Here is a 22,587-nt window from a genome sequence, read left to right on the forward strand (position 1 = left end):
ATGGATTCCCAGTCCACCCAGCTTCAGCAAGCGCAGCTTGCTGCTATTCTTGGTCCTGACCTTGCTCCTTTTGAAACGCTTCTCTCACACCTTATGTCCTCCTCCAACGAGCAACGATCGCAGGCAGAACTTGTCTTCAATTTGTGCAAGCAGACAGATCCTGATTCGTTATCTGTGAAGCTCGCACATCTCCTTCAGTTTTCTCCTCAAGTTGAGACGCGTGCTATGTCTGCTGTTTTGCTCCGGAAGCAGCTAACTCGCGATGATTCATATCTCTGGCCTCGCCTTAATCCGTCCACTCAGTCTACGCTTAAATCCATACTCTTATCGTGTATTCAGCGGGAGGAGGCGAAATCGATATCGAAGAAGTTATGTGATACGGTCTCGGAGCTCGCTTCGGGAATCTTGCCGGATAACGGATGGCCGGAATTGTTGCCGTTTATGTTTCAGTGTGTGTCGTCGGATTCCCCCAAGCTGCAAGAATCGGCTTTCTTGATATTTGCGCAGCTTTCGCATTATATTGGGGATACCTTGGTGCCTCACATTAAGCACTTGCACGGTGTGTTTTTGCAGTGCTTGACGTCTACCTCCTCGAGTACTGATGTGAAGATTGCGGCCCTCAATGCTGTTATCAGCTTCATACAATGCTTGTCGAACTCTGCTGATCGCGATAGGTTTCAGGATTTGCTGCCACCGATGATGAGTACACTAATGGAGGCGTTGAATAATGGGCAGGAGGCAACAGCGCAAGAGGCACTTGAATTGTTGATTGAATTGGCTGGGACGGAGCCGAGGTTTTTGAGACGGCAATTAGTAGATGTAGTGGGGTCGATGTTGCAAATTGCTGAAGCTGAATCCTTGGATGAAGGAACGAGGCACTTGGCGATCGAATTTGTGATCACTCTTGCAGAAGCCAGGGAGCGGGCGCCCGGAATGATGAGAAAGATGCCACAGTTTATATCCAGGTTGTTCGCCATATTGATGAAATTGCTCTTGGATATTGAAGATGATCGGGCGTGGCACGCTGCTGAGAACGAAGATGAGGATGCAGGCGAGACCAGTAATTACAGTGTTGGGCAGGAGTGTTTGGATAGGCTTGCAATTTCTCTGGGTGGCAATACAATTGTTCCTGTTGCTTCTGAGCTGTTTCCTGGTTATTTGGCTGCTCCAGAGTGGCAGAATCGCCATGCGGCACTGATTGCAATGGCCCAAATTGCGGAGGGTTGTTCAAAGGTATAAAAGCTAGTCGTGAATTGCATCTTGTTTTTGGTAGTTTGTCCGAATCGAACATTTCAACGAGAAAGGAGTTGTTTGAGTTCACTCATTTTGTTGCCTTTTAAATCTCTTTTTGTTGAGCTCATGCTAGGGAGACATTCAACTGTTTTTAATATTGGATTGGGTGGTTGTTGAACAACAGGATTGTTGGTCCCTAGACACATTTTCTTGACATATTTGTTTGATTTTTGTGAGCGTTCAGCAAGTTGCTTACAGTTACCGCAAGCTTAAGATTCTAGTGGAATTTTACGAACCTTCTCATGATAAAAAGGTCTAATGTGAAGGCTATGCACGTATAACTTTGGCATCAATTCCTAATTTTTTTCGCCACTGATCATGGACTTGAACTTGCTACATGTCGGAATGGCTGGATTTCAGCCCACCAAACGAGCCAACAAGCTATGAATTCATTCGGTGCATTAGTTCTTAGTTCAGACTTCATTTTTCTGAAGTTTATGTTCCTCACTCTTACTTGTTTGCAGGTTATGATAAAAAACTTGGAACAAGTGGTGGCAATGGTTTTGAACTCATTTCAAGATCCATATCCTCGTGTTAGGTGGGCAGCTATTAATGCAATTGGGCAGTTATCTACAGACCTGGGTCCAGATCTGCAAGTAAAATACCATCAGCAGGTGCTTCCCGCACTTGCTGCAGCAATGGATGATTTCCAGAACCCTCGAGTACAGGTTAGTTATAGCCATAAACTTCTGGAATATTTCCAGGTTGGTTTTTGATTAGTCATGTAGTCATCATGGTAATCTTCTGGTGATGCTTTGAATTAGGACCCTTTGTTCCTATGCCTATCATGAAAAGTGGGAATCCTATATTTCCAATTTCAGTTGTCTCACGGATTGCCAAAACCTATCTATACTTGATGCCAAACATGACTTTGGAAAACCTTAGTTATGATGTCAATCAATTTTCATAATTCTGTACTTCGATAGCTGGAAAATGAAGGGATGGTCATTCCTTGTATGAAGATTCCTCTGGTTTCTTCTTCATCATTTCTGGAATGTTTTGTTGGTCTTATTGGTTTCAATTTTATATATAGAACACGGTTAAAATAGTAGTTGCTTAAAAAGGATTTCTACCTCAAATGGGGAATTGTCACTATGTATGTAGGTAGCAACCAATGCTAAGATTTATTTTGTGCTTTTACTGTGTGTATGGTGTTTGCAACTGTTTCCTTGTTCAATGCAGAGTATGTTATTTCCAAGGATGACGAAAATTCCAAATCAATCTTTGTTTTGTTTTAATCTTGATAGCTTGTTTTTCCTTGGGAACTAGCCGGTTAGTGATGGTATATTTGTTTTTGGTTTCTCTTGTTACCTGTGCAGGCTCATGCTGCCTCTGCAGTTCTCAACTTCAGTGAAAACTGTACTCCTGATATATTGACACCTTACTTAGATGGGATAGTTAGCAAATTGCTATTACTTTTACAGGTATGTTGATAAGGAAATTTATTTATAGTATACAGTTACATTTCTAAGTACCTACTTCCTTAACGTAATATTCATTTTCTTCTAGAATGGGAAGCAAATGGTGCAAGAAGGGGCCTTGACTGCTTTGGCTTCAGTTGCTGATTCATCTCAGGTATTATTTTTAAGATATATCATGAAGTGTTCTCTGATAGATGATGATACGGTATAATGGTTTTTGTAGGAATACTTCCAAAAATATTATGATGCTGTCATGCCATACCTGAAAGCTATCTTAGTTAACGCTACCGATAAGACGAAACGAATGCTTCGTGCCAAATCCATGGAGTGCATCAGTTTGGTTGGAATGGCAGTTGGAAAAGAGAAGTTTAGGGATGATGCTAAGCAGGTAGTTACTATGACATTTGCCTGAGTTTTCAAGATTAACTTTGATCTACTTCTTTACACAGTATTTATTCTTCGTCTACATTTAATAAAATAATTAGACAAGGACATTAAATTTTGTGAAATGGACCTCACTTTAATTTTTTGGTCATATTCTGATATCCTTTTTGTGAAAAAAAAAAAAAAAAAAAAAAAAAAAAAAAAAAANAAAAAAACAGTGAAAAATATTAGCCTTCTACCATTACTCTTGTTCTGTGGTTCTATTGTCACTGGAGCAAGTTTTATTTGTTTTTGAAAATAAATACTATTCCTACTTTTTTATTTTTGATACAAACAAAATGATCTTTCTGTAGCCCTTTTCTCTTTCCACTTTTAACAGTTGGACTACTAGTCCAATACATATGATATATGCACCTTTTTAAAAGAAGAAATTGGATTGGTGTTGCCACTCTTTCACGCTTTCAGTATGTGACCTATCGTGCTTGTCACTTCACAAGGTTATGGAGGTGCTGGTGTCATTGCAAGGATCTCAGATGGAGGCAGATGATCCAACTACAAGTTACATGCTACAAGTATGTTTTACCTTTTGAATGGAAATTAAAAACTCTCATTGGCAAAAAAACTATTTTCACGGTTAATGCTAAAAATACCTTGTGTTTCAGGCATGGGCACGACTTTGCAAGTGTTTGGGACAAGATTTTCTCCCTTATATGCGAGTGGTCATGCCTCCATTGCTTCAGTCTGCTCAGCTTAAGCCTGATGTAACCATAACATCTGCTGATTCGGATAATGATATTGAGGACTCTGATGATGATAGGTCTACACATTTTCCATGTTCATTTAATATTTCGTTTCATTTGACAATGAGGTTATGCAATATCGAGTAGCACTTCAAATTTGTTTGTCTTCCCTTTGCCCCTTTCCCAATGTTATTGATGTTAAAAGTATATCAATAAATATTTTTCATCAGACGGTAGACAAGCTGGATATTTATTGTCTACTGTACTGTCGTACAGATCTGTATTTGACTGACTTTTAATATTCTGGTGATGTTTCAATGTTTTTGCAGTATGGAAACCATTACTCTTGGGGACAAAAGAATAGGAATCAAGACTAGTGTGCTTGAGGAAAAAGCTACAGCTTGTAACATGTTGTGTTGCTATGCAGATGAGTTGAAGGAAGGATTTTTTCCATGGATTGATCAGGTGTGTATTAACGGCAGTATTTGGATTTATTTAATAGAAAGATAAGAAATATTATTCATAAAATTAAGGAAGTGGTACAGAGGGATGTAGGGAGTCTCTCAGATCCTTGGCAGGGAACTGTCTACCAAGTTTTAAATGAGAAATGATCTACATCTTTATTCACCTTTCCTTCAATTCATATAATAATGGTGGGAGCAGGGTGGTTTGAGACAATGAAAACGCTCACATTGCACTACTATTTTCCTTTTTTTTTTTTTTTTTTTTTTTTTTTTTTTTTNAGTTTAGCAACAAGTAAGGTGTAGAGAGTCGAACCTCTGACTTCTTGGTTGAGGGTATATAACTTAATCCGTTAACCTCATATTTGTATTCAAGATTATTGTATGTAGGTGGTAATGTCTTTTAGCATCTATTTAGTTTGGTCAATAGTAGTAAGAACATCTAATGTGGCTTGCGGTCTTTTATTGGACTGAGATGAATTAAGTTTACCCATCACAGTGGAGAACCCGATGTATGGGAGAATAATCTTTACACTTGAGTACCTCTTTTTATCAAATGCCTGAGAAAAGTTGTTCTAAGATTAACTTCAAAAAATAGAAAGCTTGAAAGATGTCTTACTTGTTTTGTGCAGGTTGCTCCCACCTTAGTCCCACTTCTTAAATTTTACTTCCATGAAGAAGTCAGGAAAGCAGCTGTTTCAGGTGCGAAATTGTGTGCCTTTGAACTCTTATTACAATTTCCTATATCCGATTGTGGTTCTGTTCTTTTCTAGCAATGCCGGAGCTTATGCGATCTGCAAAGTTAGCTGTTGAAAAGGGCCTTGCTCAAGGACGTAATGAGACCTATATAAAACAGCTGTCAGATTATATAGTTCCAGCTTTAGTTGAAGCTTTACATAAGGTATTATTTTGTTATTAATTAAAGTCCTGTATTTTGGAAAAAAAAAAAATCTTCTACTAGTCCTTTAGTTATTTAATTTTCAACTTCCAAATATTGTGCAGGAGCACGATACAGAGATTTGTTCAAGTATGCTGGAGGCATTAAATGAATGCTTACAGGTTTGACAAATACTAGTTTTCTATCAGATTCTGAAACTTTATGATAATAAGGTGCACCGTTGCATCCAACATGTAGTAGAGGAGAGGATTAAACTTAAAAAGATAAAGAAACAAAGATCTAACGCTTTTAGTTTCCCTACTTGTTACCCAAACTAAGTTGTTGGAGCTTCATTATCTTTTCATATCCTAGCTTTACAAAGATAACAAACTATGTTATTCTTGTTCGAGACTATTCTCTACAGTGTTTTGAAGCAATTTATCAATACTTAGCCATTCATTTTGCTTACACACATGTTTTAACCATTGTTCTCCTTTTCTGGTTCTGGTTAGTTGGAGATTGCTTTCGCAAGTCTCCTAACTCAGACTTTAAGTTATCCACCCTCTTCTTGTGTGTAGTTGTTCCTATTCAAGACAATTATTTCTTATCAATTGAAAAACGTTTTTTTATTGCCTTCACGGAAAGGTAACTATTGTTGATCGCTTCACATTCAGATATCTGGACCACTTCTTGATGAAAGGCAAGTCAGGTCTATAGTTGATGAGATAAAACAGGTGATCACTGCCAGTTCAAGTAGAAAAAGAGAGAGAGCAGAGAGGACTAAGGCAGAGGATTTTGATGCAGAGGAGGGGGAATTGATTAAAGAGGAAAATGAACAAGAGGAAGAAGTCTTTGATCAAGTAAGTTGTCTCAATCTGAAGATTGCTATATTTATTTCAGAAGTCCATTTTACATCCCACTCGGTTTCGAGACCTTGTTTATTTATGGACTGTATCATTGATTCAGGTTGGTGAAATATTGGGAACTTTGATCAAAACATTCAAAGCGTCTTTCTTGCCTTTCTTTCAAGAGCTGTCTACATATCTAACACCTATGTGGGTAAGTTCCAGAAAATTGGGCAGATGTTTCTACTTTGTCATGAGTGGAAGTTTTTTTTTCAGTTATATCTAATTGTTCAAATAACTGTATAGACTTTGTTTTGACTACTATTGATCATAGAGCCAATTGGATTTGGCTGATTATTTCTTCCTTCAAGTAGTATATGGGCCTCATCTTGAAAATAATGTAAAGTTGTCAAATTGGCATTTTGGTAATTGAAAGGAATGAAGTTTGAACTTGTTGACTCTAATTTGGACAAAGAACTTTCAAGACTTAGTTTGGAGAATTTCTGGTTGGTTTGAATTAGTTTGGAGAATTTCTTAAAGGTGGGAGAGCACAATCCTCTCTTGCTCATTAACCTTTTTTTGTCTGTTCTTCCATGTACTTCGGATAATGGAGGGCAATCTCATTTGTTTGTTAAAGCTGTAAAGAATGATGTAATTCTCCGAATGAGAGAGGAGAAAAGATTTAACCAATCGTCTGAACAGAAGTTGGAAAGGATGTTGAAATTTGTAATGTTTCTTCAACTTTCTGAATACCCACGGTTTCTTTTGAGTAAGAACCTCTTTTAGTGGAGTTGGTTATACCTTCAATTACTCCTGATGGTGTAACATTAGTTTGTGATACAAGAATTTAGGTATATAGGACTTCTTGTTTATACTTTCACACACTTTCCGACTCCCTTGTCAGTCGATCTGAAATTTTTGTTTATTGACTGGAAGTGGCAAGAAATGGGTGTGAGACCCTTGAGGACTGAACGTCTTACCTCAGAACTGATAACAATTGTATTAAAACAATGTAATTTCCATAGATTATTGAGTTATAAAAGTTAATATTTTAATTCAGTATAAGCCTAGTTTTTGTGGTAGTTTATGTTGTCTTTTGTTCAACTTGTTTGGGTGAAAATGCAGGGGAAGGATAAGACGCCTGAAGAAAGAAGGATTGCAATTTGCATCTTTGATGATGTTGCAGAGCAGTGTCGTGAAGCAGCGCTGAAGTAAGCTTGCTTTGCTTCATTATTTCTTTGAAACCATGTTTACAAACAAAAACCTATCATTATCTGGCTTCTTGTTATGCAACAGATATTATGATACATACCTTCCCTTCCTACTGGAAGCTTGCAATGATGAGAATCCTGATGTCAGACAGGTGTGTACTTACTCAGTGTTAATTTGCTGGGTTTAGATATTTTCCTTCTCATTGAATTGTATGATTTTTTTAGGCTGCTGTGTACGGGCTTGGTGTCTGTGCAGAGTTCGGTGGATCTGTGTTTAAACCACTTGTTGGAGGTAACTTTATATACATTTCTCAGGAAAGATTGTGTTTTGGACAGAATATCAATTTTTTAGTGAATTTTTGCAGAGGCTCTGTCACGGTTAAATGTTGTGTTACGACATCCTAATGCTCTACTTCCTGAAAATGTAATGGCATATGACAATGCTGTTTCGGCTCTGGGGAAAATTTGTCAATTTCACCGTGACAGTATTGATTCGGCTCAGGTAATATTTATTTTTTCTAACCATGAATATACCACTGTATGTGAGAGCCCTAACTTTCCTGTTATTTTGAGATTATGGGCAGTCCCCAAAATAAGAATTACATTTCCACTTTTTCTGATGTGTGAAAAATGCACTCAACTACGAAATTTTAGTCACTTATCCTGTTCCTGCTTGATATGCAGATAATAAATTCTTAAATTTTTCCTTATGTTATCCATACTCCTAGAAACATGTGTCAAACCTTTCAAAGCTTTTTACAGGACTCAATGGATACTCGATTTTTTGTCTCTCATTCACAAGCTGTGTACGGTTTTGACAGGTTGTTCCAGCATGGTTAAACTGCTTACCAATAAAAGGTGATTTGGTTGAAGCAAAAATTGTGCACGACCAGCTTTGTTCTTTGGTAGAGAGGTAGGTTTATCTGCTACTATCCCCTCCCCATTTTAGTATTGGTAACTCTTATCTTTTCTTTATTCTAATTGTTACAGCACTATACTAAGTTAGTTTTATTTGTACAGGTCGGATACGGAAATTTTGGGCCCAAATAATCAATATCTTCCCAAAATAGTTGCTGTTTTTGCCGAGGTCAGTTGGAAATTTAATCGGTTTATCATATTTCACAGTAACAAAGGACTTTTGGATTATAAATGAACTTTGACCAGATGAATAGAGTGCCTCCATTCATTCTCTAAATATTCGAAGTCTTAAAAGAAAACACAGAATTTCTGTTTTGAATGTGAGCAAGACCTATGGCAGAACATGATACTCTGAGCCTTATTTGGTCTTATTAAGAATGAAAAGGGCCTGTCGTTCTTATCCTAACCGCACTCACGATCCATTCAATATGGCTTTAGAGAACGGTAGACATTTCATAAGAGGGGTACTTATTTCAATTTGATTGGGATCTGAACGAAAAGTTTGTTAAGAGGGCCGAATGATGTTAGCTGAGCATTTTACTGCTGCATGAATCAATCTATAACCTGCAAGAGAACACAAAAAAAATGGATGATAGGATAACAACAATTGTTTCCACGATAAAAATGGGTGCTATCAATCTCTTAAGAAGTGATTGAATCTAGGATGTTGTTTTCTGACTGCTATGTTTTATATTGAGCCATGTATATCTCAAATCAATGAGTCGATGAAAATGCTCCTCATGATGAAAACCACTGTAAGTCCAATCCCTCGATTGATTCTATATTCTTTGTTACTTTATGATGTTGTATAAAGAGAATGGATCCATTTAACATACCTTGATTGGACAATTGGAAGTGCTCGATTGAACCAAGCACATGCTAACTTGGTTGATACCCAAAAGATAGATAGCGACCCTCCAACATAATTGTTCATCCTGGCCTGTCTGTTTTGTAGTAGCAAAAGCAGTGAGATGCTACTTAGTGCACGTTTAGATAACGTGCGACAATGCTTCGTGCACCCATTATTTTAACTCGAGGGACTAATTGCATGTGCAGGTTCTATGTGCGGGGAAGGATTTAGCTACAGAGCAAACTGCAAGCCGAATGATAAATTTATTGAGACAGATGCAACAGAATCTACCGCCGTCTACCTTGGCCTCAACTTGGTCCTCCTTGCAGCCCCAGCAACAACTTGCTTTGCACTCTCTCCTCTCATAGTAGCATCTTAAAAGGTGACACTCTGGATCTTGCTGCTGCCCCCGGGAGGATGCTACACTTTTTTCTGTCCTTGTTTGTGTGAAATATATTCGTTCCCATTCTTTGCCATAAAATGCTCTCAAGCATGAGTTTTGTCTAGTCTCTTACAGGGAGAGGCATCATATTGTCATTTGATGAGTGGAAATCATCGTTGCTGCTGAAAATGAACGTGTAAAAAAAAAAAAAAAAAAAAANTCCAAGTGGGTCGGGCCCGAGGAGAGGTCAATGTGGTCTTCTAGTTGCCGCGGAGGCAATGCTTTTACAGTTTTGTTTTGGTTCTATTAACTCAGTATCATTGTCATTATAAATTTTGGTCGCAGTTTAAGTTGAAGAATGCATCAATGAATTTTGTGATTGTGTTATGTTACTTTGATTTGTTTTCAATTTTGTTTCTAATTTAATTATAATTAACTAATAATAATTTAGTTAATTCTTATAAAATTATTTAATTTTTAGAGTATAGCATTTGTAATTAATTCTTCAAATTGCATATTGTAATATTTATTTATAATTAAAAACTTTATATAATTTTATTAAAACCATTTATTTGAAGGTAGTTATTAAAATGAATTACTAAATAAACTAAAAAATTTAAAACGTATGAAATATTAGTTATTTATACGAACTAATAGTTCAACAAAAGACCATATGTCACACGAATATTACAATTCCTCGAAAAATTATACAGCATACCACGTTTCATGCTACTATCAGAATAATTTATTAAATTTTAGATTATGATTCTATCCAATATTTATTGTTAATATGTATTAAATTAAATTAAGATGTGTAACATTACAAAGATTTTCTCGATTTAAAATATATAGAAACATAGAGAAATATAGATATAATGGGATACGGTTGGGGAGGTGGAAACCTTTACTTAACAGACGCATTTGCATTTTTTGTAAAGCATGTAATTTATTGTGATGTTCTACATTAATTGGGAGAAGAACAAACCACCCGAGAGTATGGAAACCTTTCCTTAACAGATACATTTTAAAGTCTTGGAGGGAAACTCGAAAGAGAAAGTGCGTAAGCCTTGAGGATAAACTCGAAAGGGAAAGTCTAAAGAACAACATCTACTAGGTGGATCTGGGCTGTTACATTTATTATTGTTATTATTTATTTTTTAAATTATATTTGATTTCCCATAATTTTATATTTCTAAAAAATAGTATAGTGATTTAAAAATACATTTAAGTTTTTTAAAAAATTATTAACACCTTTCAATTTTTGAAAGATTGAAATAAAAAATATTATGGTTAGTGTTATCTTTTAAAAAAAAATACTTATAACATTTAAAAAAAATTAAAAAAAAAATTATTACTGTCCATATATAAAAATTATTTATTAACATTTTAAGAAAATGAAGTGATATATCAGATATAAATAAAACTATAAACTATTTTGTAATTTTGTAATTTTGTAATGTGAATTTTTAAAAATATAAAATATATTAAGGACATATTACAAACAAAAAAAAAAAAAAGGTTAATTAGATATAAAATTAAAATTTTAAGAATTCAGTAAATAAAAATTGAAAAAATAAAAAAATATATTAAAAATATAGGAATGAAATAATATTTATTATTTATAATGTTTTGTAAGAGATGGAGGGAAGAAAGGACAAAATGGTTTGAGGCTGAGGAACGAAAGGAAACGACGGAAAGATATAAAAGTTGAGCCATTAATTTTGCCGAGAAGAGATTCAAGAGAATCCACCACCACCACCACCTCCCTCCTCCACTTCCTCCTCTCATCAATGGCTGACGATAAGAAGTCCAAGTCGGCCGGCGTTTGGCCCACTGTCAAGCCCTTTGTTAATGGCGGCGCCTCTGGAATGCTCGCCACCTGCGTCATCCAACCCATTGATATGGTCAAGGTGCTCTACCTCCTTCATCCTCTGCTTTTCCTCCTCTTCCTTTTCGTTTTTCTTGCCAATGGCTTTCTTCATGGCTTCTGTATGCTTCACTTCCCCTTTCTTCGCATGCTGCTTCGTTATGCTGTAATTGACGTTTCTGCCTTCCTGTTCTTGGTGTTCTTTGTACTCCTGCTTTGGTCGGCTTCTCTTAGGTGAGGATTCAACTTGGTCAAGGATCGGCTGCTCACGTTACAAGAACTATGCTCAAGGAGGAGGGGCTTGGTGCGTTTTACAAGGTTTGCATACTCGCAATCTGTGCTTAAAACTGTTCTTTCTTTCTTTCTCTGTTACTTCTATGGTATAGTTATTACAATATCTTTCAAACTGCTATTATTATTATTATTGTTATTATACTGCTTGCATTGAGCGTTGAATTTTTCCTTCGCTTTGGTTAATTCCTGATAGCAAATTGATGTATCGATCGCTATACTTCATACCATCTCTTGTTAATCTAGTATTAATCTACTGATTCCGATCATTCAGGAATGTCTTTGTTCCGGAGTACCGTTGTGTTGTGTTTTGCTGAACTATTTATTTCTTGCAACTATTGATTTATGTAGAGACTACTGGTGTAACAATTGAGGAGTTACTAAAAACTTCAATGGATGTTTGACATATTTTCGATGTTCTTGTAAATTAGGACTTTGTCCAAGTTGAATTTCTGTTGGGGATTTGTTTACAACTTTCTTGGTTGATTTAATTCTTCTGGTGAGGTCGTGCCCGACACATAGTTTTGTGGATTATATCTTGTCTAAACTTCATTTTCCAATCAGGGGTTATCTGCTGGACTGCTCAGACAAGCTACGTATACTACAGCAAGGCTTGGATCTTTTAAGTGAGCTCATTACAAAACTAGAATTGAACACCTCTGGATTCATACTGTGAGGCTATGGTTTTACTTCCAACGTTTGATCTTATTAGCGTCTACGTCGTTTCTAAAAGAACTTTGAGGAAAATTGCACTTTTTAGTTCCTGCATTTTAGGAAAGATTGCTTGGTTCCTATAGTTTCTGAAAGAAATTACTTTTATGTTAAACTCATCAATACCATGCTGATATAATAACCATCTAAGATTACTGGAGTTAAATTGTCACGTTCTAAATTACAAGGACCAAGTAAAATCTTCCTGCATTGTTTTTCTGGTTTGGTTTGTATATATGGTTAATCATACAGTTGTTTTTCTCCATTTCTCCCCTAGGATATTGACAAACAAAGCAATTGAAGCCAATGAAGGAAAGCCCCTTCCACTGTATCAGAAGGCCTTATGTGGGCTTACAGCCGGTGCTATTGGAGCATCTGTTGGTAGTCCAGCAGACTTGGCTCTTATTCGCATGCAAGCAGATGCGACCTTACCAGCTGCCCAGCGTCGGAACTATAAAAATGCCTTTCATGCACTATATCGCATTCTTGCAGATGAGGGGGTTTTGGCTCTTTGGAAAGGTGCAGGCCCCACTGTTGTTAGAGCAATGGCATTGAACATGGGAATGCTTGCCTCATATGATCAAAGTGTGGAGTTCTTCAAGGATAACCTTGGATTTGGTGAAGCTTCTACGGTGTTGGGTAAGATTGCTTTTGAATGCCATAAGCTGATGCCAAGTGCCTGTTTTTGCAATTTTTTAATAGACTTGAGCTTTCTGTATTTTAATTTCTTTTGATCAAACAATTACTTTACGCTATCTTCTTTTATCTCCCAACCTATTTAAACCTGAGAACTCATCATTTTGCTATCTCTTTCTTAGTTATCATTTATTCATATCTTATTCACATGCGCACAGTTTGACACTGTTGGAAGAAAAATATTTGCTTAGCATAATCATTGTTGGTCATTAAGTGATTTGGTTCCTATTTTCTATGGAATGATAGATAAATGTTCGTTTATCTTTTTGTTTCTTGGTAATTTTCCTTTAACGATTATTTATCGATTTATTTATTTCCTGTTGTCCTTAGCTGCCAGTATGGTGTCGGGATTCTTTGCTTCAGCGTGTAGTCTACCCTTTGATTATGTGAAGACTCAAATTCAGAAAATGCAACCTGATGCTGAGGGAAAATTTCCCTACTCCGGTTCTTTAGATTGTTCCATGAAAACTCTCAAGGCAGGAGGGCCGTTCAAATTTTACACTGGATTTCCAGTGTATTGCGTCAGAATTGCCCCCCATGTCATGGTATATCTCTGTCTTTTTCTTGTGTGCTTTATAAATAAAAAAAAAACCCCACAACCATGGAGACTTGATGGAAGGTGAGAAAATAGTGAATTATCGTAGTACCAGCCGTTGGTGTAGCATGGGCTTCTGCCTCATGATCCATTGATGTTGGTACCATATTTAAGAATCAGCTAATTAACTAAACGAAACTAATGTTGGGTTCTTGATGGTGCAGATGACTTGGATTTTCCTAAACCAGATTCAAAAGGTGGAAAAATCCTATGGGTTATGAAGGACTGGCCGGTTGATGGAGATCCTTTCCAAGTTACTTATTTTTCGTTCTTTGGTCGTGTTGTAATCTAACTTTCTTTGAATACAGATTTCCAGACTCGAGTTTAAAAGCAATATAACCTTGTCTTTCTGTGCAAATGTGGTTCAAAGGTCAAGCATGATTGCAATAGGGGGAAGATATAGTATTACTTCTGTAATATGAATGTGCCAGATTCTCACTGGCAAAAACCATGGAATTCATAATAACCCCTGTAAGAGTTCTTTAAACTATGCCCTTGCCAACTCCATTTTTATCGACTCTATGTTTGAAATTAGCATGGGGAGTATGCTGCTGATCTGCAAAAGTGAGTTGTTCATGTTTTCTTTGCCAACATGATAGTTTAATGTTCCCTGTTATGTTACGAGGTCTATATTATCAGGCTAAGACAATCCCATCAACATGTATAAGAAAGAATATAACTTCATTAAATGAAGTAATCAAATGGTAGAAGATATACAATCAGATGCAAGTAAAAGCATGACGATGACACCAACAGAAGCAATGCCAAGAGGGGAATTAAAGTTTAAAGGAAGTAAGCAAAAACAAGTCCAGATAGAGAAGCAAAGAAGGAGGAGTAAATAAGAGGAGCATCTGAGGCAGGAGCAGGAGCAGGAGCCTCAGAAGGAGCAGCAGCTTGGGCCATGGTGCCGGCAAAGGCCACCAACACCAGCAGCACCAGGAAAAGCTTCAACTTCATTGCTTCCATTGCTGAATGAATGATGTGTTGTGAGATTTGCAGACCTTTCCCTCCTGGCTTTGGGCTGCTGTTGAATTAAAGAAGAACAGTGGGCGTGGGCGTGGGTGTGGGCTTTGAGAGGGGGAAGAAGAGCCTATTTATGATGCACATTCCTGAAAGCCAAGCCCCACAACTCGAGAGGCTGAGACAGGTACAGGGTGGTTTTTGGTTGGTTGCTTTGCCTTACAATCCGCACCTATCTGTGTGGGTCTCCTTGTTTTGCTGTCTCTGTCTTTTTTTCCTTTTTCCACGTGAGCTTTACAGTCCCTCATTCTTAGCCTGTTTTCTCCACGCCCCTAAATCAGGTACTGAAATGAAATACCAAGTTATCTCGTTTTTCTTTGCTAATTAAAGATCCTTTTTTTACAATGAAAAAATGATAATAATAGCTTTTTATTAACATGTGTGGTCTTTTGTAGGGGTGTACACCCAACCCGGAAACTCGAGAACCCAACCCGACCCAACCCGAAATATAAGGGTTGGGTTGGGTTGGGTTGGGTTGTGTTGGATTTCGTGTTTGGGTTTGGTCCATTTTTTTTAACCCGATCTGATTTGGGTTGGGTTCGGGTACCAAAAGAAAATGATTGGGTCGGGCACTCTTTTGTCTTCTCCTCTTTTTCTATTTTATTTATTTATTAGAAATAACTATGAGATTATTCTTCTTGCTACTTTGGTAGGACTTTACAAGAAGTTTAATTTTATTTAGATGATTTTGAATTGAATCACGTAAAAATGACTATAAATTACTAACGAGTTTTTTATACTTATAGCCGAGACACAGATAGGTGCCACTACTACACTTGGAGACGAGCATGCTTGTTTTACCGGCCATGTATGCTTGACCTACCTTTGGAAACGAGCTCTCTCGTCTACCTGCTGATTTAGTACACTTGTTCTACCGGGTATGTATACTTGACCTACCTTATTATGTTACGAGTCTCGAAAGAAGTCTAGATTAGTTCACATAGGATTATAAATTATCCAAAAACTTCCCTCATTTAAGTATAATCTTGAATGGTTGGATGGAAAGCATATAGATCCGAACCCACATTCAATTCAATGGATCCACTGTTTTCATTTTATGAACAATTTGAAGCATAATCTCTTCCTTGTTCTTCACTTTTTTGTACATTGATTTTCAATGTCTTTAATTGTAATGGAAGATGTCAAATCTTCCATCAACCAAAAAAAAAGGTTGCCGCCATACTTATTCCTTTCCCTTAAGAGGTGACATTCTACCTTTTTCCCTTTATAGCTCCTCACGAGTCGCCCAATTTCAGAGCCTTTAGAAAGTAAAGAAAGGATGAAACTGAGTAAACAATACTATTAATTAAAAAAGATTTAACTTTTAAAAGTATTCTCTTTTAATTTTTCAAAAATTTAATTAATAAATACAAACTTTTTTAAAAAAATCAGAACTTATAAACTTTTTTAAAAAGTTTAAAATACTTTTAGTACATGGATGGATGAAAATGTTATGAAAATATCTCGTAAACTTTTAAATTACATTAATATCCTTAAACTTAAACCGAGAGTTCTTTTAAAATTTAAAAGAGATATTATCTTTAAAGTGTAGATGAAGAATTTTTATCTATATATTCATTAAAAAATATTTTTTATAAAGGTTAAAAGTTAAAAGTTCATAGACATTTTTTAAAGAGTATTAACAGTAAAAATGATTTTAAATTTTTTTAAAAAGTTAAAAGATACTGAAGACTATTTTTTAAATATCTTTGCAAGACCAAAAGAGGGTGTAAAAAAGTGAAAGCCTTTGTTTTCATTTTCTCCCAAATACACGGCTTACCAACCCCGAGCAACATTCCCAGAAAATAATCGAATTGAGGGTCAAAGGCAAATCAATCGTTCAATTTTGCAAACTAATCAAGATTACAATTGAAAAAAGAGATGAATAGAGAGGAATAACCCTTTGATGAAGGAACATGAAACCATTCTAAACAAAGGTGCGAGAATAGGTTGATGGCAATGAAGTAGGTGAAAGTAGGTGAAGTAATTGGATTTTTCGAGCGGTTTCAAATCTAACCAAATTCCAAGTCGAAGGGTATTTTTTAAACAGAGTACCAAATAACTTTCATCCACAATTATGTATAAAAATATTTTTTTTAACTTTTTTTTTCTTTTAGTTTTAAGGATAATATATAAACTTTTGACCGTTTTGATTAAAAAATGAAGAAAGTTGGGGGTAAAAAAAAGATTACAACACCCAAGATTTACAGAGTGGTTAGGAGGTGGAAGAGAATGGCAGGGAAATTCAAAAGGCAAACTCTACAAATAAAAAAATAAAAAGATTCCTTAAGAACAGAAACTAAAAGCAGGCAAAAGCTTAAAGAAGCAGCCAGCCAACAATTTCAAACAGAGTATTAATGGCAGCTTGCAAGTGGGGGATGGCCCCAACTTTAAGCCTCATGTGGTGTGGTGGGGAGCGCACAGCGCATTGTCACCCCCCCACTCACACTCACCTTTCCACTCTCAAAAGTTTCCATCATCTTTAACCAAAAAACAAAGGCTTTCATCAGTTCATCCATTGATTAACAACCATCCCCTCTTAGAGAGGAGTAAACTACAAACAAAACAAAACAAAGTGCAGCTTCACAAAGGCTTTGTTCCTTTCAAGCTTTTTAAGTGCCTAAAACTACTTCACACTACAGAGGAGAGCTCATATTTTACCTTTCTACCCCAACCCCACATGATCAAGGAGGTGTATACAAAGGAGAGAAAAGGAATTTCACTAGCTTTTGAATGCATGTTACAGGAGAGAGAGAGAGAGAGAGAGAGAGAGAGAAAGAGAGAGTTACATTGATGTGTAGTGGTCATGGGCAGTTTTGGTTTCTGCCAGGGCCTCCATAGTAAAAGTAATGGCCCCAATCTCCATTGCTGCCAGTTTGAACATCATAGCAGTTTGATTGCTCTGTAAAGGTACCAATCCCTTTGGGAGCTTTGAGATTGTTTGAGCTGTCAACGACTTGAATGTTCCTGAAATAACTCGACTTCCCGAACCCCTCTTCTGGAAAATGACCACTTCCCATCTGGGTTGAAGTGTGCAATCCATCAGGCTCTGAATTCACAACCTCCCCTCCCCACTCGACCATCGAGGCACTGTCGGCCAGGTACGAGAATAGGAAAGATGGCCAATATCCCAACACGTAGTCATTGCCAAACTGCATCCACCAGTGTCCTTCACTTGGATCCTACACAAGTTTTGTCATCTCAATTCTCAATCATCAACAACAAACAAACTACTCAATATTACTTTCCCTGATTATATAGTTATAGAAACCTCTCCCTAACAGATCCGTTTTAAAAATCTTGAGAGAAAGTCTAAAGGGAACAATATTTGCTCACAGTGGACTTATGCTCTTACACTATATGTCAATCAAAATACTTCCCTAAGCCACCCATGTGGGTTCTTCATATATTAAAAGCTCAAGTTGGGGGAAATGACAAGAGAATCTTCGATCTCAACCACTGCGATTTTTTTCGATTCCGACCCTTTTCTCATAAATTATACGTGTGGGTATTATTCTAACACCTAATGTGAAAACCCCATCTCAGCAGGACAATGTTCTCAAAATGATCACATGCACTTATCTTTGCACAGTCAGTTTCATTTGTCTTTTAGCATTTAACACAATTGTCGATGTTTCAATTTTTCTTTTCTGAGTTGTCCAAGTGAAGTTTGTCACTTACCTTCCAGATAAGTATGCTGATATCATACTGGGGACTTCGAAATGCAGACACAGGCGAGATGCTTGCTCCCATGGCTATTTCGCTGTTCACTTGAATAAACCCTGAGCAGAGGAGGTTATAGCAACCTGTGGCTTGATATGCATCGCTCTGAAAACACCATTCATCGTCATTAGAACAATGATATGGAATTGGAAGAATAAAACTCAAAGATTCGATGACAATATATTCATCACAGAAGCAAATCAATCTTACAGTCCAGTAAGTGAAGAGTCTTGTGTTGTTATCGCCATACAGATCTGGACTGACCTGTTGTCATAAACAATCAATTATGAGCAACAACAATTATTGGATAAGCCTTTTGGTATCAATGAGTACCCATAGTACCTGCCAGCCAGCTTCAATACTATTAAGATCTTGACCAAAAGAGCCTCCTAATATCCATAACTGAGACAAGCTAAACTCATTAGGCTGCTGTATTTTGGGCTCCCAGACGTTGATTGTGGCCTTTGCTCCATAAAACTTATCTCCTTCCACATAAGCTATTGCGTGCTAAGCAGCTCCGAAGGGAACACCATGATATCAGAACTAAACCATAAGAAGACTGAGTGTATTCAAAAGAGAAAAGAATTACCTGATGACCACTTTGGTTAATTAGATCAGGATCTGCAGACCTCGGTTGAGGAATGCTTCTATGTCTTTTCTTTCCATATCTTTTGGCAGAGCTTGCTCTTAGAACATCATCTTCCTTGGTTCTTCTAATAGGAATGGTGTTTTCTGGGCACCTTCCATTTGTATGCCACAGTTGATTGATGGGGTTTGTTCTTTCTTTAGGCTTCTCGGACACCTTGCTCTCATCAAACAGCCCTTCTGGGTGGTAAGTAGGCCTCGTCTGATATACCAAACAAGTGTTCAATGAATTTCAGGACAGATATATGAAGAAATACTTCAAGTAGCTGCAAAAGCTAAGAAGAACAAACCAGAATTTTGTGATCTTTGAGGAAAGGATGATCAAAAGCGGGTTGATTAGAAATGTGGACACAATCGATTATATCCCCATCTGGACTCTGCTTGAACATCACAAGAACAGTCATAATCAGATCAGAATAACAAATCAAGAGAAACATGAACACTGGAAAATCCAAAAATTTTGCTCAATATGCTGAAATTGAAAGCTGCAATACTCGATCCATTGAAAGGGGGCTATACTCATAGCATACATTATTAAAACTAAAAGAATGATACTCGATTACTTTCTCGCTATCTTCAAAGTACTCCGAAAGGCAAAAACCAAAGCATCTTTTAGAGGGAGAAAGTAAGAGAGAGAAGAAACCTCGATTGTTTTCAATGGAGGCTTGTTTAAGCGCCTGAGATGCTTCTGAACTTCAAGCTGCTGCATGGAAGGGGATAACCGAGCGGCGAGGGACAGACAGATCAGACACCACAAAGAGAAAACCAGCACCGGAGCTCTCCCGGCAGCCGTCCCTCTGCCAATCTGAGCAGGAACCATTTGGTGGAATCCGCCCAAATGCCAAAAAATCCACTGATCCAAAGTGAAATTAGCTAACAGCGAGTGAATCCAAGTGGAAGAACAAAGCTCGAGCACAAACACAAGCCCAAAAACTTCACAAAATGACGATCCACCTACCAGCTCGCGCGCTCTCTCTCTCTCTAAATCAGCTTTATATGGAATGTAACGTATGTTTCCATCGATCCTACTTTCTCAATAAAAAGTGGGAATTCACCAGTCAGCCATTGCCATTGCCATTGCCATTTCTTTTCTTGCAAAATCCAAAAGAAAAAAAAAGGAAAAATGGAGGCGGATGCGGTAAAGATCACTCTTATATTATATCATCTTGATTGCACGATGACGAGAGAGAAAATGATGAAAGTGACTGAACCAAAGTTCTACACCATTGGGTCTTTCATGAATTTTATACACATTGCAAGTATTAAAATATCATATTAATCAAATTGTTCCATAAATACTTCACAGTATCTTCTAGAGCTGAGCTTGTTGTCGAAGATGGTTGGGAGTGAATTCCACCTTCTAGAAACCGCTTACTCCGAAATTTAAACAAAAATAGAATTGTGATGCTGGAATTGTGGGTAGAGACGGGCGATATTTTAGTAGGTAAATTAATGCCTCAGATGGTGAAAGAATCATCGTATGCCCTCGAAGATAAATTATTACGAGCCATACTTGGCATTCAGGTATCTACTTCAAAAGAAACCTATCTAATAGGTGGTAGGGGTCGAGTTACCTGTTAATTTAGGGAATGATCATGGATTTATAAGTGATGAATACTACGGGGCCTTTTGGGTAAGCCCAAAGCAAAGTCACTCGAGCTTATGTTCAAAGTGGACAATATCATACTATTGTGGAGATCCGTGATTCTTAACACTTGTAAGGTATCTGTATCTGGTTACGAAGAACAACAGATTGAATAGGACAAAAACAACCAAACGAGCCATATCGACTACTGTACTAGCCAAGCTAGCTCAATATCATACCATTGTGGAGATCCGTGATTCCTAACACTTGTAAGCTATATCGACTACTGTACTAGCCAAGCTGGCTCAATATCATACCATTGTTGAGATCCGTGATTCCTAACACTTGTAAGTTATACCGACCACTGTACTAGCCAAGCTAGCTCAATATCATACCATTTGTGGAGATCCGTGATTCCTAACACTTGTAAGCTATACCGACCACTGTACTAGCCAAGCTAGCTCAATATCATACCACTGTGGAGATCCGTGATTCCTAACACTTGTAAGTTATCTGTTACGAAGAACAACAAATTGAATAGGATAGAAACAACCAGACGAGCCATATCGACCACTGTACTAGCCAAGCTAGCTCAACCAAGACTCTAACAATAGATTAAACTAGAAAACCGTACAAATTCTTAACTTATTTTCAACCATTCGAGGATGATTGAGTGAACGGGAAAGGGAGGTGTCTCGGCTCTCGTCGTCCTAGAAGTACAGGGACAAAACGGGAAATGAATATTTTTTCAGGGTCGGGTCGAAGAGCTAAGGCAAAAGGTTGGTGAATTTTTTTTATTTTAAATAGATTAAAAAATGTTCTTAGCTTTTAATTAATATTATTTGTTAAAAATTAGAGGCATCCCAAAAAGAAAAATGGAATCCTATGCTAAACTTGCAGCACTTTTGTATTTTATTATTAATGAATACGACGTCGTATTGCAAATGCCTTTAAAAGATTCCTCCCTTTTCCATTTTTGCCCTTCTCTTCCCAATTCAACAAATTCCAATCATTTAGCTTTAATTTCCCTCATTTCACTCAACCCAATTTTTTCAACCTCATCAATTAAGAATCTTTCTTTTAATAATTACTAAATCCCCTCGGTAATTTTAGGTTTTACAGTTTTTAATTGTTACCCGACTTATAATTTATAGGTAAAATGATTATTCTAATTTATTCGGATTAAATTTGGGTTAAAAAGTATTGCGGTTAGGTAAGTCATAAAAAAAATGTCACGTTAAAAATTACATTTTTAACCTTGAATTTTAATTTGATTTAGATAATTATTTTATTTTATATTCACTAATATTTTGGGTATTATTGTACATGCTTACACTTCATTTATAGAATAAAAAATAGAAAATAAAATAGAAAAATAGAAAAAGAAAAAAGTGGAAGAAACAAAATTTAGTATTATTAAAGAGAAAGGGATGAACGTTATCAAATTGCCACTCATTACTCGCTTTACAGATTCCCCAACACCTCCTTCCCACTTCAAAGTTACTTTTTTGCCCTTTCTTTTCCTTTTTTAAATATACTTATTATTTTAAAAAATCTTTTTTTTTTTTTAAATTCTTGGGTTAAAATGGAATATTATTCATTTCATTTTAATAAATTCGAAATTAAATATAGTTTATTTTTGTTTATTTGAATATTGTTAACTTACAACTAACCATAAAGTTATATATATATATAGTAATGTTCGACAAAATTACAAGAAATAAAGCGAGAAATTACTGATTCCTATATAAAAAAAAAAAGTGGGTCTCCCCGAGTTAACGAAAAAAATAGAAACCATAAGTTTAAAGTTGATTTCGGAAGGTGTAACCAATGAAGTTGATTTTGCAACCATTGGATTGTGACTACAATAGGTCAAACGTGGGTATGGATTTGGAACTCAACCCCATCCAAATCTAATCGAGTATGCCAACCAACCCCTAAACTTCAAAAGCTTGTAGAATATATAATTGAAAGTTCGTGAATTTAATAGATATTTTTAAAATTTAGAAACCAAATAAACACTAGAACTCCCCGAATTAAATTATGACTAGAAGCAAGCTAGTATATGTAAT

The 22,587-nt window shown here is 36.6% G+C and overlaps 3 protein-coding genes across 4 annotated transcripts; 2 read left to right on the forward strand and 1 right to left on the reverse strand.

Annotated features, from left to right (window-relative positions):
* Positions 1–9,571, forward strand: LOC111795362 (importin-5). The gene is made up of 20 exons (XM_023677738.1): positions 1–1,233; positions 1,758–1,961; positions 2,613–2,717; positions 2,803–2,868; positions 2,938–3,102; positions 3,596–3,670; positions 3,761–3,915; positions 4,168–4,303; positions 4,932–5,001; positions 5,073–5,200; positions 5,302–5,358; positions 5,851–6,036; positions 6,143–6,235; positions 7,147–7,232; positions 7,318–7,384; positions 7,458–7,524; positions 7,598–7,734; positions 8,054–8,145; positions 8,253–8,319; positions 9,207–9,571. The coding sequence occupies exons 1-20, from the start codon at positions 1–3 to the stop codon at positions 9,366–9,368; spliced, it is 3,351 nt and encodes a 1,116-aa protein (XP_023533506.1). The 3' UTR covers positions 9,369–9,571.
* Positions 9,572–11,047: 1,476 nt separating this feature from the next.
* Positions 11,048–14,049, forward strand: LOC111795365 (mitochondrial dicarboxylate/tricarboxylate transporter DTC-like). The gene is made up of 6 exons (XM_023677741.1): positions 11,048–11,292; positions 11,484–11,567; positions 12,105–12,166; positions 12,529–12,890; positions 13,278–13,492; positions 13,707–14,049. The coding sequence occupies exons 1-6, from the start codon at positions 11,173–11,175 to the stop codon at positions 13,761–13,763; spliced, it is 900 nt and encodes a 299-aa protein (XP_023533509.1). The 5' UTR covers positions 11,048–11,172; the 3' UTR covers positions 13,764–14,049.
* A 2,994-nt stretch (positions 14,050–17,043) lies between these two features.
* Positions 17,044–20,065, reverse strand: LOC111795366. 2 transcript variants are annotated; one of them, XM_023677743.1, is made up of 8 exons: positions 19,889–20,065; positions 19,574–19,783; positions 19,221–19,307; positions 18,875–19,132; positions 18,628–18,792; positions 18,496–18,549; positions 18,244–18,390; positions 17,044–17,744 (listed from the first exon to the last, which is right to left on the reverse strand). In XM_023677743.1, exons 2-8 carry the CDS (start codon positions 19,748–19,750, stop codon positions 17,367–17,369), a joined length of 1,266 nt encoding a protein of 421 aa, XP_023533511.1. In that variant the 5' UTR covers positions 19,751–19,783; positions 19,889–20,065; the 3' UTR covers positions 17,044–17,366. The 2 variants fall into 2 exon arrangements, with proteins under 2 accessions (XP_023533511.1, XP_023533510.1); XM_023677742.1 differs by having other exon boundaries at positions 19,574–20,065.
* Positions 20,066–22,587: the final 2,522 nt, after the last annotated feature.

This window comes from Cucurbita pepo, chromosome LG05, assembly GCF_002806865.2.
Source record: "Cucurbita pepo subsp. pepo cultivar mu-cu-16 chromosome LG05, ASM280686v2, whole genome shotgun sequence".
NCBI lineage: Eukaryota > Viridiplantae > Streptophyta > Magnoliopsida > Cucurbitales > Cucurbitaceae > Cucurbita > Cucurbita pepo.